Source organism: Schistocerca cancellata, chromosome 9, assembly GCF_023864275.1.
Source record: "Schistocerca cancellata isolate TAMUIC-IGC-003103 chromosome 9, iqSchCanc2.1, whole genome shotgun sequence".
NCBI classification, from domain to species: domain Eukaryota; kingdom Metazoa; phylum Arthropoda; class Insecta; order Orthoptera; family Acrididae; genus Schistocerca; species Schistocerca cancellata.
The window spans coordinates 199,666,591-199,687,356 of record NC_064634.1 but is presented as its reverse complement, the minus strand read 5'-3'; the positions used below and the strand labels follow the sequence as shown (position 1 = coordinate 199,687,356).

The following is a 20,766-nucleotide window of genomic DNA, read 5'->3' as shown; positions in this document are numbered from 1 at the left end:
CACAAGCGTAACATTGAGTTTGTTGGGAGGGGCAGTCTTGCCTTTTGTGCTGTGAATAACACAAACAAAAGAGGAAAAAACCTCACCAGGTTTCGGAATAAATCCATTGTCGAGCTACACACACACACACACACACACACACACACACATTGCGAGGATTGCATTTTGGCAGGTGGACTAGGGTGCTATGTGGGGTGAGTAGGGTGGGATGAAGGGAAAGCAGGGGAGAGGGGTTTGTATGGGTAGCTAGCAGCTTGTGAGGGAGGCAGCAGGTTTGGTGGCTAGGAAGAAGGGGTTGCAGATGCATGGGTGAGGCATCTGATATGTGGTTCTGGAACCAGTGGGGTGAAGGATGTGTTGTAGAGGTAACTCCCATCTGCACAGTTGAGAAAAGCTGGTGGTGGAGGGAAGGATTCAGAGACCTTAGTTGTGAAGCAGATGTTGAAATTGAACATGTTATGCCCATCTGCATGTTGTGCCACTGGGTGGTCAACTTTGTTTTTGGTCACAATTTGGCGATGGCCACTGATTCTGGGGGATAGCTAGCTTGTTGGAAAAAAGTTGTGTAATGATTACAGCAGAGTTGGTATATGATATGGCTGCTTTCACAGGTGGCCCTGTCTCTGGGAGAAAAAGATAAGGCAGTGATAGGAACTGCTGGTGAATTGGACAGGATCTTTGGTATGATGTCCCTCCTTTCCGGGTACAATGACAGACAGACAATCAAAGCCCAGCAGTCTTGCCATATACAATCTCTATTGCAATCACTGCACTGCTCTTAATTTTGATATGCAACCAACCAGTTGTCCTCTGGAAGGAATGGCCACCATGTAATTGTGGCCATAAACAAAGTTGGCCACCCAGTGGTACAATATGTTGAGAGTTTAGTGGCTGCTTTACAACCAGCGCCATCTTCAGTAGCAGATGGCCCTGCTTTTCTGAACTATCCGGGTGTTGAGCTATACTCACAACACATTCATCACTTTTGTTACCCTTGTGGGTAATCTCTACCTATCAGTTTTCGCTTCCTCTGCCCTGTCACTCCCTTCCTCATCAATTCTGCCATGTCACCTACATCGTGCACCACTGTCCACCAGTGGGATTAGTGTATCATAGCCTAGCCCATGCAGCTGCCACCTCCCCTTCCTGCATTTCTAGCCAGCAAACCTGCTGCCTTGCTCCCAGTCACTACCAAGTCCAACTCTTCTTCCTGTCTGCTGCCCCTCTTTTCCCTAACACCCCGCTACATACAACACCCATCCCCCCACCCCCTCTCTCCCACCTACCAAAATACAATCCTGGCATTGTGTGTCCAGACAGCACAGTGTGTGTGTGTGTGTGTGTGTGTGTGTGTGTGGAAGAGGGGAGAGGGGGGGGTGCGCACATTGTTATTTTCCTCCACTAAACATTAATCTCATTAAGTCACTGTTCTTGCCCTTTTCATCTGCTTTCACATAGGTCTAAGATTTCAGTGCTGTTATTGCTCATAATAGTTTTGTGTTTTTGTAATTTTTCTGCTTTTAGCATTTCCTTATATTCCATGTTCATGGTTTTGTCCCTGTTTTTGTACAATGATGCTTTCATTGGATCTCATCGTGGAGCACCACACTTGTACCCATGCTGGATCCTGGCTTTTGAGCTGCATGATCACTACTGTAAAAATTGTTCTCTTTACTTAGGATATAATGTGGCGTTATCCTGTTGCCTTCTGCATCGCAGTTTTATTGCCATTCTAATCGTCCTGATCATGCCAGTAAATAGTCATCCTCAATCCAGGTTGACAGCCTCTCTCTTCCACATTATGCTGATACTAATGGTACCACTTCCACCACCAGGAGAAAAGATTTTCTCCTTTGGTACCTTTGAGATTATCTTATTCAGCTGTTAAAGTCATTGGTGATCTTTACGTAGATCAGGGCCTTTACAGGATGTATCATCTGGAGCCAGATGAACCATGTGATGTAGGTGTGCTGTTACTCTTTCATCCTTCTTGTTTTGCAACAGTATTTGTTACAGTTTATTAAAGTATTGATAAAAATTTTAGTTTCAGCAGCACCGAAGAGAGCTGCATTTGCATTGGTTGTGCCTGACAGTGAGCACTATAAGGATGTACAGGGAATATTGAGACCAGCACTGCCACTTTAGACAGCAATTTGAGGTGTTTGTCATGAACTTTTGTGTTGGACTATCTGTTAATTGTCCGTAATAATTTCATTTTTATTGTACAGTATTATAAGTGTTGACCAACAGTACCTGTTATCAAATAATATCATTGTATTTAAACCAGAATTCAGTAAGGATAATTTTGTAAGTGTCTTGTGTATTTTTTAAAATAAATTTTAATGCTTTTAATTGCCATCAGTGAGAAATATCACAGTGTAAAAGTTAAAATAAAGTTTCTATATGAATTTCTAGCTTCTATAATCTTATTTCTTCACCCAACCTGCTAATTGCAGTGCTTGTATGTTTTTAAAAATGATTGCAGATTAGGCCAGCCTCTTGACTAGGAGTCTGTCTGTCCAGTGTCAGTGTTAGTGCATTCACTGAGCATAGCGTAAGATGCTGGACTGACAACAAGGAGAGGTCCCCAGCAGTGGGATTGACTTTTTTAAACCAAATACATGGTGATGTAGGTTAAGATCCCAGGTATCGCACCCAGCAGCCATTCACCCTGATGGGCTCTCATTCGCAAGAAATTGCCAAGAAAAATTTCAGAGTTATGCATGGTGCTTGATAAAGTTAAACAAGTCGAATTACATAGTCTGATTGCGTGGTGTAGTGGATAGGATGATAACTTCACATGCAAGAGATTGTTGGTTTGAATCTCGTCAGGTACTATGGACTTTTTTAATTTTAAATCTTTATCCAAACAACTTTGACCATTATTTTTTTATTCATTTAATTGGTTTAAATGTATTTTTTATTTCTATTCCTTTGTCATACTATTTTAATCATCATCTGAACTTTTCTCATTTGTTTCATTTTTTTCTTATATCACTCTTTTTCCAGTTGGAATTTTTGTGAATAAGAATTTAATTATATTTACCTGTTATAATATTCAATTATTTGAAAATTCTGATCTATCAGTTAAAAAACACGAGACCAAATAATTCTTTTATATTGACTGTGCAGTGGTGTGTGAAATGCCATTCATTACCAGATGTTCAATTTTTGTGCATGGTAATGATCATACAAACGTTTAAAACATAAACTAAATTGCTGTTGCACTATGAATAATATAGCACAGACGAAGATTTAAATGAAAGAAGGGTTTACAATTATAACGAATTTCAAACAAAATGAGAAGTAGATATAATGAATGCAATAATGTGGACGAGGAAATGTTGATAAAACAAAAGAAATTAAATTGAAATTGATTAAAACACATGAACAGAGATTTTAAAAATGATTATCAGAGCCATTTCGTTAAAGATTTAAAATTTTACAAAAATCTGGACCTGACCAGATTCAAAACATCAATCCCACTGCTGGGGACCTCTTCTTGTAAGAGTTTTCAAATCCCCATCCTGTTATCCATATTTATGTTCTCTTAAATGCAGTTTCCTGTATCATTCCTCTCATCGCCAGTGTTAATTTGCATTCATTTTTTGACATTGTCATCAATGGACTGTTTAACTTTAGTCTACCTAACAGCATCATGTTCTCAGACCCCATTCATGATCCAAGTTACTGACAGTCACTCACTTAAGATTTAACATACCCTTTGAGTGTACATCCAATATCTAGTCTGGCCTGTACAGAACTTCCTTTCTGTAATGGACATTACCATAAATTAAAAGAATTAAATATTGATACAGCTTCATATTAGGAATGAATGGTGCCTTAACTGAGTTTGATGGATACAGGGCACAATGACATAGTATACAAGTCAAGTTGAAAAGTTTACTATTCATACAGTACAGGCCTTTTGTGGCCGGTATTTATATTTCCAATAGTTTTCATTTCATGCGCACTAGGCATGTGGTGGGGAGTGGTACTGGGTAGATGCGGAGTAAGATATAGTGTTGCCTATTGAAGAACGCATGGATGTAAGAGGGTGGGGAGACAGGATGGTGGGCTGCAAGATGCAGCACAATGGTGCAGTGCTTGGGGTGGGAGGAGTAGCAGAGAAGGCAAAAGGCACAATGCAGTACACTGGTGGGATAGGAGGTGTGTGTGAGAGGCTGCGTGGGAATAGGGAAAGGAACAGAGACAGGTTGTGGCCAGGAGGTTTCAGGATAAAAAGATAATTTTCTGGGAGAGTTTCCATATACATAGTTCAGAAAACCTGGCATTGGTGGTAAGAGTCCAGATGACGACAGGCTGTGAACCAGTTTTTAGAGTCAAGCTTACCATGTTGTATGGCATGCTTGGCAACTGTGTCGTCCAGCTGTCTTTTGGCCACAGTTTTGGCGATGGTCATTCGTGCAGACAGCCAACGTCTTAGTGATAAAGCCCATGTAGAATGCCGTACAGTAATTGCAAGTAAGTTGGTAGACCACGTGGCTGCTTTCAGCTTTGGCCCTGCCTTCAATGGAGTAGGAAATGCTGTGAAAAGACTAGAGTAGCCGGTAGTTGGAGGACATATGTGACAAATTTTGGATCTAGGTTTTCTTTTAGAGGGATATGAGGCATGGGGCAAGGAGTTAGGAGCAGGGGTGGAATGAAGATGGACAAGGATATTGTGTATTGAGTGGGTGACTTAGGAGGGGTTGTGATGATATTTTTCATTTCAGGGCATGACTTGGTGGAGAGATTTTATTGCAGTTATGGGAAGTAGTGTCAAGAGGTGGGCACTTCTCTGTTGTCAGTAGTGCATATGTAGGGTACGGTAGATGACTGGGGAGACAAGGAGTGGGTAATCTGTGACTGTCACTTAGTGATGCCAATCTGTGACTGTCACTCAGTGATGCCCTTGGCATATTTTGAGGGACTTCTTATCACTACAGATGTGGTCAGGCTGTATGAAAGGGACTTCCTGGAGTGGAAGGGGTGGCAGCTGTCAAAATGGTATCGTTGGTTGGTAGATTGAATGTGGATCAAGGTTCTAATTGAGCCATCCAATAGGTGGAGGTCAGCATTGCGGAAGTTGACTTTTTAAAAAATACAATAACAACCAATCTCAATATACAACCTGAATGTATGGTAACATACAAAATTAAAATCCTTTTCTGTAACAATGAATTTAGTGACCGCATGGAGAGCCCAAGCTATTAAAGGAAACACTCCAAAACAGTGTCACAGACTTTGAGTGGTAGTAAAAATGAATACAGTTTATCTTGTATATGAATTCCATGCATGGAGTGGGCTCCAATAACACTGTTCCATACAATGATATACACAGTTAATGTCTTGGTAGCACAGCAGTCACCAGAGGGACAAACAATGTAGTGATAGACTATAGGTATGTGAAACAAGGATCACAAGCCCCATCAGGCTTGAACATTCCAGCCTGTGCATAGCAGTTCAAGGCCCACAGGCAATCAAGTTTTGCATAGATACCTAGAGTACAGTGCATGCTTTAGTAAATATTAAATTACGGACATTCCAACCATGTGGACACCAAATCAAATTAACATAACTAAGCCCAGAACACCCCTAAGCAAACCCTTCAGTGACACAATCTCAACGGCAAAACCACATCAAAATTGATGTAAGACTAGTTCACCAAATATACATTTATAAAACTGCCTTACAGTCATTGCTTATCCGGTGCAGAGGCAACACCCAAAACTCCCCAGAAAATATCTCCCAGAGAAACAACCCTGTCAAATATGTCTGCTTGGCAATACACAGTGCTGCCTGCAACAGACTCAATGCTAATACCAAGAGAGGATAAAACAACAAATACCCACAATGATCACCCATGTAACAATTTCAGTGAAACAACCCAAACCCCAGTGTGGATAACTTGAAATAGTCTGGCAGTTTCCGGTGACTAGAGGGAGCAGTGTGGTGCTGGTGTGCCAGACTCCCACTCCCACTTTATTATTGAGCTTACATGGAGTTGTTTCGCTGATCTTCTTTTTAGGATTGCCGGGTGTGATTCTCTGCCCAAATTCTTCTCTGAAGATTAGATGCTGTTTTGGGGAAATTTTTTATACTCTTAAAATAACTCCGTACACTCAGGATACTTTTAAACCAATCTCACTATATTTTCACTTCCACAAACAAGACACCATATAAATGATTCATTTTTGTAAGCCCAAAAATTACCAGTCTGAGAGATGCTCTTACTTATTTTATAACAAATACAATCTAGAAAGCTCTCGCAAGTTTCCCACCCGGACCTCATAAAAGTAAGTGTCTTTCTTTTCTTTAACAACATTCAACTGTTCTCAATAATGACTGACGTAGCACCGTCACTGAGTACGTCACATTTACTCCTTGTGCTGGGCGTGTAACTTCTGAGGCGAGTGCTGCGACTACGTTCTCGTGCCGATCAACAGTCCGATACACGCCAGTCCTACACACACATAATCGTGGCCCAGTAAACACAGTTTCACTTTCACACACTCATCTTTAAAATAACATGTGTTCGAGACGGTGAAAATACAAGTGTCTCTAGAATGTACCCCGAAATTCTCGAGGCACTACATATCCCTCTCCTTAGCTTGAACACACGATATTTTATACATGTTTATTATGTACATCAATATGTATTCATATAACATTAATGTATAGTTCGATCAGTTTGCATGACATTCCTTTTAACAATCGTGTACTTAATCTATAACTCTCCTTTTTTTCCGTTTTATGCAGCTTTTAATCAATGTTGGAGTCAGCTCTTTCAAAATCTAACATTCGCGAGGACAAGAATTTTTCCGTTTTCTGTTCCCTTTTCTAATTGTAAATTACAAGTGTACATGACCCATGCGTATTCTGTTGTTTGCTCTTACTTTGCTTACTTTCTAGGTATGTATTTATGCCTTACTTATTACAATCTGGAGGAACTCTGGGTAAATAAAGGTGCTCTTTTCAACCCTTGTAACATCACACATCACATAACAATGCGAGTGGAAAAGAGAATTCAAACTTACCAGAATAATCTCTACCAAAATGTGTGACTTTTGTCATGACACTGCCCTTTTCCTTTTAGGCACAGTACCTACACCTTACATAGGGGTTGCTACTATGAATGCACTCCCTCCTCCCATTTTGGTAGGTACACCCCTTTAAACAAATTCCTAATGTACTATGGTACAGGTCAATCCCCTTCTTCATGGCCCTGCCCACACAGTATAGGTCAGCCCTTTTTGGATCTGCCTACCTGCCCTTTTCCATCCAATCAATGCTGGGTGCGCCCTCCTCCTTCTTGAATAGGCTTCATAGTCCATTGAACTAGTATACATCTTTATGTACACTATAATTCAAAACTACCTCCTAGAAAAACTAAAACTCTATTTTACCGCTACCACTCGCTTCTCAATACTTCCTTTAACCCCTTAGAGTCCGCCCTTACTCTTCCAGTCCTAAGTTTCCAATAGACACCACACTTGGAAATACACTACTGGCCATTAAAATTGCTACACTGAGAAGAAATGCAGATGACAAACGAGTATTCATTGGACAAATATATTATACTAGAACTGACATGTGATTAGATTTTCACGCAATTTGGGTGCATAGATCCTGAGAAATCAGTACCCAGAACAACCACCTCTGGCCGTAATAACGGTCTTGATACGCCTGGGCATTGAGTCAAACAGAGCTTGGATGGCGTGTACAGGTACAGCTGCGCATGCAGCTTCAACACGATACCACAGTTCATCAAGAGTAATGACTGGTGTATTGTGACGAACCTGTTGCAAAGTCACCATTGACCAGACATTTTCAATTGGTGAGAGATCTGGAGAATGTGCTTGCCAGGGCAGCAGTCGAACATTTTCTGTATCCAGAAAGGCCCGTAGAGGACCTGCAACATGCGGTCGTGCATTATACTGCTGAAATGTAGGGTTTCGCAGGGATCGAATGAAGGGTAGAGCCACGGGTCGTAACACATCTGAAATGTAACGTCCATTGTTCAAAGTGCTGTCAATGCGAACAAGAGGTGACCGAGACGTGTAACCAATGACACCCCATACCATCACGCTGGGTGATATGCCAGTATGGCGATGATGAATACACGCTTCCAATGTGCGTTCTCCGCGATGTCGCCAATCACGGATGCGACCATCATGATGCTGTAAACAGAACCTGGATTCATCCGAAAAAATGACGTTTTGCCATTCGTGCACCCAGGTTCGTCTTTGAGTACACCATCGCAGGCGCTCCTGTCTGTGATGCAGTGACAAGAGTAACCACAGCCATGGTCTCCTAGCTGATAGCCCATGCTGCTGCAAATGTCGTCGAACTGTTCGTGCAGACGGTTGTTGTCTTGCAAAGGTCCCCATCTGTTGACTCAGGGATCGAGACATTGCTGTACGATCCGTTACTGCCATGCGGATAAGATGCCTGTCATCTTGACTGCTAGTGATACGAGGTCATTGGGATCCAGCACGGCGTTCCGTATTACCCTCCTGAACCCATTGATTCCATATTCTGCTAACAGTCATTGGATCTCGACCAACGCGAGCAGCAATGTCGCGATACGAAAAACCACAATCGTGATAGGCTACAATCCGACCTTTATCAAGGTTGGAAACTTTCCTCATGTCAGCACATTGTAGGTGTCGCCACTGGCGCCAGCCTTATGTGAATGCTCTGAACAGCTAATCATTTGCATATCACAGCATCTTCTTTCTGTCGGTTAAATTTCACGTCTGTAGCTCGTCATCTTTGTGGTGTAGCAATTTTAATGCCCACTAGTGTGTATAACCATTGATGCCACTTCCTTATACACAAATATTCCGCATGTCCAGGGCCTCACTGCGATGGAGCGCTTCCTTTCACGCCGATCACCTGCCACCCTACCTAAAACCTCTTTCCTCATTACCTTAGCCAGCTTCATCTTGACCCACAACTTCTTCACTTTTGAAGGCCAGACATACCAACAATTAAAGGGAACAGCCATGGGTACCAGGATGGCCCCCTCGTACGCCAACCTATTCATGGGTCGCTTAGAGGAAGCCTTCTTGGTTACCCAGGCCTGCCAACCCAAAGTTTGGTACAGATTTATTGATGACATCTTCATGATCTGGACTCACAGTGAAGAAGAACTCCAGAATTTCCTCTCCAACCTCGACTCCTTTGGTTCCATCAGATTCACCTGGTCCTACTCCAAATCCCATGCCACTTTCCTTGACATTGACCTCCATCTGGTCCAATGGCCAGCTTCACACGTCCGTCCACATCAAACCCACCAACAAGCAACAGTACCTCCATTATGACAGCTGCCACCCATTCCACATCAAACGGTCCCTTCCCTACAGCCTAGGTCTTCATGGCAAAAGAATCTGCTCCAGTCCAGAATCCCTGAACGATTACACCAGCAACCTGAAAACAGCTTTCGCATCCCACAACTACCCTCCCGACCTGGTACAGAAGCAAATAACCAGAGCCACTTCCTCATCCACCCAAACCCAGGACCTCCCACAGAAGAACTACCAAAGTGCCCCACTTGTGACAGGATACAGGGACTGGATCAGACTCTGAATGTGGCTCTCCAGCAGGGATATGACTTCCTCAAATCCTGCCCTGAAATGAGATCCATCCTTCATTAAATCCTCCCCACTCCACCAAGAGTGTCTTTCCGCTGTCCACCTAACCTTCGTAACCTCTTAATTCATCCCTATGAAATCCCCAAACCACCTTCCCTACCCTCTGGCTCCTACCCTTGTAACCGTCCTCGGTGTAAAACCTGTCCCATGCACTCTCCCACCACCACCTATTCCAGTCCTGTAACCCGGAAGGTATGCACAATCAAAGGCAGAGCCACGTGTGAAAGCACCCACGTGATTTACCAACTGACCTGCCTACACTGTGAAGCTTTCTATGTGGGAATGGCCAGCAACAAACTGTCCATTCGCATGAATGGACACAGGCAGACAGTGTTTGTTGGTAATGAGGATCACCCTGTGGCTAAACATGCCTTGGTGCACGGCCAGCACATCTTGGCACAGTGTTACACCGTCCGGGTTATCTGGATACTTCCCACTAACACCAACCTGTCAGAACTCCGGAGACGGGAACTTGCCCTTCAGTATATCCTCTCTTCTCATTATCCGCCAGGCCTCAACCTCCGCTAATTTCGTTGCCGCCGTTCATACCTCACCTGTCTTTCAACAACATCTTTGCCTCTGTACTTCTGTGTCGACAGACATCTCTGGTTGGGAACCTGCCAGCACTTTCGTTTGGTAAGTCACATCATCTTGGTTTTTAGGTATATTTTTCCCACGTGGAATGTTTCCCTCTATTTTAGGGAAACATTCCACACGGGAAAAATATATCTATAAACAAAGATGATGTGACTTACCAAACGAAAGCGCTGGCAGGTTGATAGACACACAAACAAACAAACACATACATGCTCCATTAAGTTTCGGGAATGCAGCCACATGAATTCTGCTTCTTCTTCTAATATTTCGGCTGTATACCTTTCAGCCATCTTCAGAGAGAGCCGTACGACTGACGCTCCAGCGCTCGCTCCATCCTTTTAAACTCGCAGACCGTGCCACTGCGCATGCGGCCACAGATAAACAAGGCACCAGTGTTGTTGATCGGCGGCAAAGACGTACAATATGCATGAGTTACGTCTGTGGCTGCGCAATCGATCCATGCTGGGAGGTCGATGTATTACTGGGAGATGAACTGTAGCGACGTCTTTGTAAGTTCAATATTGAAAGTGCCGGATTCCATGATTTATCTAATGTGAAACCGCTGTCTCTATTAATTAGATTGTTCGTTAAGCGGATTTCAATGGCCTCTTTTACTACGGAGTCCCAGAAAGATGAAACAGAAGTCAGAATTTCAACATTTTCATATACCATAGTGACCAGAATCAATACAATGCTCTGCCACAGCCGATTTACTGGGCTGTAAGAGCCTAGTGTACCTGCGATGTTCCGTACACCTCTCTTGGACTGTACGATTCGTTTGTCCGATATATGAGAGGCCACATTCACATGGTATCTTGTAAACTCGAGGCTTGCGGAGTAGTAAGTCATCTTTAACGGAACCCAGGAGTGCAGCCGTCTTCGCCGGTGGACGAAAAATCACTTTTACTTTATGTTTAGTGAGGATCCGTCCTATTTTGGATGAAAGGCTTCCCACATACGGCAGGAAAGCCATGGATTTAAATGTTTCCTTGTCATCTTCTGCATTCCTTACGGACACCTTAGGTTTTATTTGTAGTGCCTTACGTATCTGTTGTGGAGAATACCCATTGTCCTCAAAAACTCTCTTCAGATGTAAAAGTTCGTCTTTTAAACTACTTTCATCAGATATGACGTGTGCTCGGTGTACCAAAGTTCTTAGAACACTACTCGTCTGCGAAGGATGGTGACAACTATTTGCATGTAAATATAAGTCCGTATGGGTCGGTTTCCGATATACTGCATGACCCAAAGTGCCATCTTCTTTACGCCGAACCAAACATCCAAAAATGGAAGACATCCCTCCTTTTCCACTTCCATTGTAAACTGAATTTGTCCATGGATGGAATTCAGATGGTTTAAGAAGTCCTGCAATTTGTCCTCGTCATGGGGCCACACTACAAAGGTATCATCAACGTACCTCCAAAAAACTGTAGGCTTCAAACTAGCAGACTCCAGGGCCTTCTCCTCGAAGTCCTCCATAAATAAATTGGCCACCAAGGGTGACAAAGGACTACCCATGGCGACACCATCAGTCTGTTCAAAAAAGTCGTTATTAAATAAAAAGTGTGTGGAGGTCATCACATGGTGAAACAAAGCTAAAATCTCCTTATCAAAACTTTTTCCAATGAGATCTAAAGATTCAGAGAGAGGTACCTTAGTAAATAGCGACACTACATCAAAGCTAACTAATAGATCGGAGGTGTTCAGTTTCAAAGATTTTAATTTGCCAATGAAATCTGCAGAGTTCTTTATATGATGATCACATTTTCCCACAAGCGGCCTCAATAGTGACGCCAGGTGCTTGGCACAATCATAGTTGGGAGAACCAATATTGCTCACGATAGGACGTAGAGGAATGTCTTTCGGCCGCATGCGCAGTGGTGCGGTCTGCGAGTTTAAAAGGATGGAGCGAGCGCTGGAGCGTCAGTCGTACGGCTCTCTCTGAAGATGGCTGAAAGGTATACAGCCGAAATATTAGAAGAAGAAGCAGGATTCATGCGGCTGCATTCCCGAAACTTAATGGAGCAGTCTTTGTGCCGCGAAAACTTGAAGATTCACATCAAACACATACATACACACAAAATTCAAGCTTTTGCAACCAACGGTATATATTTTCTTACTTATACTCTACTTGTCCCATTATCCTACAATTTGTCAAAATAGTTGTTAGACTGATATCAAATCGGAACATATTTCTGTACACTTAGGTATACAATGCAGCATAATGAATCACAATATGTACCGTCATAACAACCATGAATACTCTTAGTTCTTACATATATAAATATATCCCTGTACATACCTGTATGTGATGTGGAACTGTCACCTCACACAAATATGTGTGCATACCCATCATTATGTGCACAATTTTCTGCCTCCAACAGTTCTCACATTGTCTTTTTCTGTTTGTGTCTTTGTGTTTCATTGTGTGTATGTGTATGTGTATGGGTAGGCGTGTAGCATGATTCTTCGGCCTGCTTATGTAAAATAAGTTGAAGGTTATAGAAAACCATGGAAATTGAGGAGGACTTCAGCGATAGAAGTGTATGCATATGGAAAGAGGGAAAGATAGACTGGTACTCAGATGAGAAGTAAGAAAGGAAAAGATAGAAATGGTTGCTAAGATCGAAGAAGTGAAAGAAGATAGCCCCAAAGACAGGAAACCCTTCCCACATCCCTTCCCCAGAATCCCTACTTCGCCAGTTCTTGAGTGAGAAGCCGGAGGATGTATGATGTTAAACGTTTCCTGCAGAACAGACGTTCTCACCTTCACCTTTGAAGTCCCCGAAGAAAGATCTTAGCAACTCCTATGGAAAGGCAAATGGTGAAGAATCAGTCACACTTGTCTGCGAGGGTTGTCTGAAAGGTGTGTGTGTTAGTGTAGTGTTAGTTATGTTTGTACCTACACTACCCACCTCTTTCAAAATTTATATAAACCCTCCCCATTCACATCACATCTCACAAAAGGAATAAAATATTCACTAGTAAGTAGAAACTATGTATCATATCATCACAAATATATAATTATTCATATTACATCGTATCGTATCATTCACATTATTTCTCACAAAAGGTATAAAATATTCAGTAGTAAGTATTATATTATCACAAATATATAAATATTCATATTAAATCGTATCCTCCAATAGTTAGGCCCGAATCAGACCTAACTATACATTGGTTGGCTAGGCAAAAATATGACCTAACTATATGCGGATGGCTGGAGAGACTGGCTGGTTAGGCAAAATTATGACCTAACAATCTGTGGAGACTGCGTTGGCTGCTGTCGACACTACAGTCAAGACCCCAGGACAAGTCACGAAGACCAGCAATGGTGCTCCTGGAATAACCGAGGAGGACATCATAAAATGTTCCAGCAGATATAATTTATTTTCAGTTGTCATCCATGAATACCTCTGCACACAGGTTCATATGGAAAACTGATGAAGAGATTATGTTCAAAGATTACTTTCGGCAAAAATAAAACCTAACTATGATCAGATTCGAGGTCCTTGATGACCAGAGCGGAGCATGCATTTGACTTACATATTACGAGGTATTACCAAATGATTCAGTCTTGACTTGATATAACAACAAATCCATCAAGGTGATTATATAACTGGGGATCCCAGCACCCATAAAACAAGTAAGACTGCGTATAATGACAAGATCACTTACTGTTACATCCACAAGAAGCAGTATGACCTTGCTATCAGTGATTTGCTGCAACTCTTGCTTGTCCGCCAAGTCAAGACGAGTATGCTGAAGTACTAAACTATATGACAGTATAAGAGGATGAGAACAGAATACAGGATAGTATAAGACTTGAAGAGAATTCGATGTGGGAAAACAAATATGGACGTAACACCGAACCCAACTCGTGATTCAACGGTCGTCACTCCGCCTGTTAACACAGAAAGTTAATGTCCCCGAGTAAAATACCACTTTATATCCTTAACATTATATTTCCCTCTTTCTTCTCCTGTTGTAGGATCCACTAAAAACAATGTTTTTGGGTGTATTACCAATTTCACTTGGTAAGTCCCCACATACTTTTGAAAAAATTATGCGTTTCTTTCTTCAGGGCAGACCTCTGAAGATGCTGTTTTACTAGGACTAGGTCATCGACCTTATACTGAGGTTCTATAGCCTTCTTGTTATGTTTGCTTACTCGTTGTTGTGCTCTCTTAACTAAGTTCTTAGCAACTATCGTTTGATGCAGTTGGTAATTAGTAGGTTGTTCTGGCCAAGTAAAACATTTAATAAGTAGTTCACCTACAAAGGGTTTACCAACCACTTGCAAAGGTGTTAGTCCAGTTGATAAATATGGTAATTCATATAAAAGAAGCTTGAAATCTTTAATTTTTGTCGCCCATGACATATGGATTTCATGGCAGTAAGTGCGGCCTAATTTCCCAATTTCCTTCATAACTCTTTCACATGGGTTAGAAGATGGGTTATAGTTGGACATTAATATTTGATGAATCCCTTCCCATGCTAAAAACTCTTTAAAGTTGTTCCTAGCAAATTGAGGTCCATTGTCATAAAGAAATCGATTTGGTTTGCCTACTTCGAGAAAGTATTGTTGTAGACAATGTATAATTGTCAGTGTGTTTGCTTCTTAATAGGGTAGAACTTCACATACTTCCACCAACATTCTATGAGGACAGAAATGTAAGCTACTCCTCCCTTTCCTTTTGGAATTGGTCCAAAGAAATCTGCAGCTGTTGGATCATGTAATGCTTTAGGAATAATTGGATACATTTTATATTTAGCACGAGTGTTACCCTCTTTTACATTCTGACAAATCTCACAAGTTTTAATGACTGATGCTATTTTATGTCCCAGCTTTTTAAAGTAATAGAACTTATTCATATGTGTAATACATTTCTTTATACTGAAATGTCCATACCCCGTGTGAATGTACCACACTAACTCATCATCTACTAAATTCGGTATACATACACGCCAATGTTGCGTTGTCTTACTGTCTCTCCAGAACAGATTATGTCCTACAATGTTCCACCTTCTCTCTTGATTAGGCGGCAGTGACTTCCTAACACACATAGCAAAGATATCTGTAAAATAAGGATCATGTTGGATGTTCTCCGTTATTTTCTGAGCTATCTCTTGCACCTCGTTACATGGATATTCTACTGTTAGAAAATTAATCGCAACAATAACACCAGGTCCTTCTGTACACTTTAGTTCTTTCATGCCTACTTGTAGCCGAGACAAAGCGTTGGGTGCAATATTCTCCGAACCCTTTACATACTGGATCTTAATGTCATATTCTTGAAGAAGCAACATCCAGCACATCAATCTACTTTGTAGTAATCGGCTATTCATTAGAAATGACAGTGCTTGGTGATCTATATAGACATATATTTCGGACCCCCATATCAGTGTTTGGAATTTTTGTATACCCCATACTATGGCCAATAATTCTTTTTCTGTTGCTGTATAATTCAATTCAAAAAGCAAAAGCTATTAGCCTATGGATAATACTTTCTGTACCCCATTCACCTTGGAAAAGTTCTGCGGCGATACTATAGTCTCATGCATCAGTTGAAATCTTAAATGGTTCCCCCATCACTGGGTGATGCAATGTCAGTGATTCTGACAGGGCTCACTTTACATTTTCAAATGCATCATGTGCCTCTTGGTCCAACACCATGGTATTGCCTTTCATAATAAGCGCAAAAGTCGAAGGTCGTTAAACTCTTGACTTTGTACATAGTGTCTATAATACCCTGCCATTTCAAGAAATGCCTTCAATTGTCCTATGTTTCTGGGTGGTGGACGCTCCTTAATGGCCTTTATACATTCTGGATTGGGTTTAATTCCTTGTACACCTACGATATGTCCCAAGAATTTTAGCTCTTGCCTTGCAAAGTGTGATTTAGACAATTTTATTGTAATACCTTTTCTTTTTCTTTAAATGTTTTTAGGGTTTTCTTCAAAGTTAAGCAATACTTGTTCCAGGTGGGTGATATTATCAGTATATCATCTACATATATATTATTAAATCCTTTAATAACTCTCTCTCTATCGCTTCGTCCAGTGCGTGTATAAATACTGATACCGAGATATTTAGCCCAAATGGTAACACATTAAAATGATAGGATTTCCCATCAAATAGGAATGCTGTATATTTCCTTGAATCTGGATGTAACCAGATCTGCCAATACCCAGTAGTCAGGTCCATCAATTTTGGATAATAATTCATCGATGTCGATAGGTCTATCTCTTTTGGTTTCTATACGTTTGTTCAGGGTGCACACATCCAGTACGAGACTCACACCTTCTGTAGCCTTTTTCACCACTACCAAAGGATTATTTATAACGCTCATACTGCATTCTATTATTTTATTATCTACCATTTTATTTGTCTCCTCCTTAACCGCTTCCTTTAAGCTCACCTTTCACCGGTATCGGGTATGGTTTACAAAAGAACGAAGTATCAACTTTGATCTTAAATTTACATATGTAGTCACTAATACTATCTGGACTATCCGAAAATACCATTTCATATTCTAATAGAATTTCAACTAAATCTGATTTTTGGTAGTTGTTTAATATTGGGGATTCATTTACTTTACTTTTTATGTCAGCTCATTGTGATGTGTGACATACGTTTTCCATCTCTGGTGACAATTGTGCTGTCGCGGTTAATCGTAAACGCTGGTGTTCAGTCGTTTGTTTATCAATATAACTGTCTGCTAGAAACTTAACACAATATTTATCATCACTGAGTCCAAAATAAAGACAGCTCTCTTCAAAATTCAATATGACATTAGACTCTGACAGCCAATCTCAGCCAAATAACACCTCTCTATTAATATTTTCTACTACCAGCATTGCTTGCTGGAACATAATAATTTACTTGGGTTTCATATTTGACAACCTTACTTTTAGTTCCAATTATACCTACTATGTATACTCCAGTTACTAGTAATAGTGGTGAGTTATGTTTAGTTCTTACTGTATTAAAGAATCCACTAGAAATAAGTGAAACTTCACTACCAGAATCAATAAATACGCCAACTTTGAAATCTTCCATCTTTCCAATCATAAGTTGTGGATTAACTGTAGCTCCAGGTTCTTCTAGTAGCAACCAATCTTTTGTTGGTACTTTATGTGCAAAGCAAGCATACTTACTATAAGGTAGGCCTTCTAATGTATTTTCACGACCTGGGCCCTGGCCCTGGATCCAGATTGCCCAACATTTCCCTTATTATTTGTAATCACCAGCTGGTTACCAAACCTAGGTATGACGTTTCCATTTTGTACTCTATTGTTACCAGGTACAAACTCCTGTGTAGTTACTGGGCCTATATTCGAAGGTGGACGTCTTTTTTGATAATTTTCATTACCCCTATTCCGATTACCCCAGTGTAGGCTTACCCTAGCAAAATACGTCTCTGGTCTTTTGAAATTACTATTATTAGTGTTATTATTATTCTTCCGTCTGTAGTTATGATTCTGATTTTGATGCACATTCTCATTTCGGTCCTTATTTATGTAAGTGCGTCTACAAAAGATAACAACTCTTCTACCGTTTTCCACCCACTACATAATACATCTTTCCTAGTGTAAGTGGGCAATTGCCCTATCAAAATCTTACCAATCCCTCTTCCTCCATTGATTTATCTAAATATTTTGCTCTTGTTAAATGCCAGTCAAAATATTTTCTCATCGTACCCCATGTATGGTTGTTATACTTTGGGTCCCATAAATCGGATATTAACTTCAATTGGGCACATGCTGACCAATATTTCTCCTTAAACTTTTTCTGAAAGTCTGCCCAAGATGAGAAATTCTCTATATTCACTGTGCCCCATTCTGAAACCTCTCCTAGAATGTAAACTACAGCGAATTCTATCTTTTTTGCATCTTCCCAATTTTTCGGTAAGGCTTGATTAAATTGTTTCAAAAAATGAGTTGGGTGTACGTCTCCATCTGGTTTAAATTTGGGAAATTGTCTGGAGAGTCCAGAATTTGCTCCCCATTGTAAATCTGTCTCTAACTCACTAGTCAACACTACATTCTGTAAAGCCACCCCTTTCTCTACCTTATTCTGGATAAGTTTAAACTCTTTCCACAAATCGTCCATGCCTTTCTTAGTATCAACAAGTTCTGAAGCTAAACGTGATAGAATGTTGACTGGGTTTGCCCTCTCAGCAACTTTTTGGTTATACTTATGGTGTCTGTGGTTGCTAGCTTTTCCTTAAAATTTCTCTCCACATCATCTACTCGAGTGCTGACTCCTGCAATTTGTGATTGGACAATAGGGATCAGTTTATCCAGTCTTTCAATGCTATCTTTTAAGGTGTGTAATCTTTGTTTCACTGCATCGAACGTAACATTACATACATTTTGAAATGGCCCTAATTTTTCATTAAATTCAGACTCCATATTGTTACACATGTCTTCAATATCAAATTCTAATTTCTGGGTCAGCTGCTGAAATTGATCATCCTGCTTTTGGTTAAAGTCCGTAAACATATGATTTATTTGTACAGTTAAAGAATTACTTAATTCATTCTTTAAATCTACTTGTAAATTTTCCACTTTATCATTTAACACCTCAAATTTAGAATTTAAAGCTTCATCCTGTGCTTCTAATTTTTCACTTAAAGTTGTACTTACTTCATTTCTCAAGGAGTCAATTTGAGCAGTTGCAGCTACACTTTGTCCCTCTATTTTTTCCCTTAACAAAGCATTTTGAGAATTTAGTTCTTGTCTTATAGAAGCTAAATCTGCATCTAATTTTTCACTTAAAGAGGAAATTTGAGCAGTTATTAAATTTGCTAATTTAGTCGAATCTGGGATCTCTCTACTAATTCTTACGGCCATGCCTGGTTCAGAAGTTTCTGTAGGTTGTTGTTCCTGCTCCATATTTTTATTCTTTTTTGACCTTGTGACCATTAAAAAAAATCACCTCTGTGAATAATGACCACACTACTTTATATTCAAGTATTTGTTGTCTTTAGCTCATCCCGCATAGAGTTCTAAGCTGCGTCAGTGAGGTGTAGAATCGGCACCAGTGAATAGCATGGGCGCCGGCAGCATCGGACGTTGGTCGCGATGTCAGCAACTCAAATGGCAACCAGCAACGTTGGCTGGTTACTGCGTGTGTGAGGATTGCTTCCTTCCCACATCCAAATCTTCTTAATCGAAACCTACGAACCAGCTTCTCCATCTTCTTATTAAGGGTTGCTATGGCAACTCTCAACTTCTTCATGTCTCTATTTACTCCAAACAAATTCCTCCTTTTCAAGTCCTGATCAGTTTGGTCGCCACGTTCTGGCAGTTTCCAGTGACTAGAGGGAGTAGTGCGGTGCTGGTGTGCCAGACTCCCACTCCCACTTTATTATTGAGCTTACATGGAGTTGTTTCGCCGATCTTCTTATCGGGATAGCCGGCTGCAATTGTCTGCCCAACTTCTTCTCCGAAAATAAGATGCTGTTTTGGAGGAATTTTTTATACTCTTAAAATAACTCCGTACACTTAGGATACTTTTAAACCAATCTCACTATACTTTCACTTCCACAAACAAGACACCATATAAATGATTCATTTTTGTAAGCCCAACAATTACCGGTCTGACAGATACTCTTACATACTTTATAACAAATACAATCTGTAAAGCTCGAGCAAGTCCACCATCCAGACCTCACGAAAGTAAGTGAATAAGTAAGTGCCTTTTCTTTTCTTTAACAACATTCAACTGTTCTCAATAATGGCTGACATAGCACCATCACAGAGTACGTCGTGTTTGCTCCTTGTGCTGGGTGTGTAACTTCTGAGGCGAGCGCTGCGACTACCTGTCCCCGCCGATCACACGTCCAATACACGCCAGTACCGCACACACATAATCGTAGCGCAGTAGACACAGTTTAACTTTCACACACTCATCTTTAAAATAACATGTGTTCGAGATGGTAAAAATACGAGTGTCTCTAGAGTTTACCCCGAAATTCTCAAGGCACTACAACTGTTCAGCGACACTCTGAACTTAACGAATCGCAACACTGACCCACACAATAAATTGTGGATATGAATTTAGAGTTTCTATACAAAATGTACTTAAAACAACTTCAAGGTGAACACTCCAGTAGATAAATAGGCCAGAAAACACATTAAAATAAAATGACATAAGCACATGATAATCGCCTAGAAAAATTACCAAGAGTCCACATCTGGCAGCATGAATTCTCCAATTGGCAAGTAAGTGAACCAGGTCCACATAGCAACAGCCCCCCCCCCCCCCCCCCCTCTCCTCCACGTGCCTTGGCTCCCCGTCTTGACCACAACACACCCAATGCCAGCAAAATCAATAACTGCTTTGCAAAACACTTGCTGGGCTTGTAATGCCATGTTCTCTCCAGCGACCCCTTTTCTTTCTGCCAGAGCATGCCACCACACATTCGAGTCACAACCAACGACTGAAAATCAGAACAGAGGGCAAGGGTCAATGTCCTATTCCTCTGTATGACCCCTAATT

General features: G+C 40.9%; 1 protein-coding gene across 1 annotated transcript in view; it reads left to right on the top strand.

The window, feature by feature from the left end:
• LOC126100624 (apoptosis regulatory protein Siva-like) overlaps positions 1-2,373 on the top strand; it is a 40,361-nt gene extending 37,988 nt beyond the window's left edge. Inside the window, exon 4 of the mRNA XM_049911250.1 lies at positions 2,045-2,373. Within this exon, the coding sequence (XP_049767207.1) occupies positions 2,045-2,090 (46 nt within the window). The 3' untranslated portion in view covers positions 2,091-2,373. The remainder of the gene's footprint in view (positions 1-2,044) is intronic.
• The last annotated feature ends 18,393 nt before the right edge of the window (positions 2,374-20,766 follow it).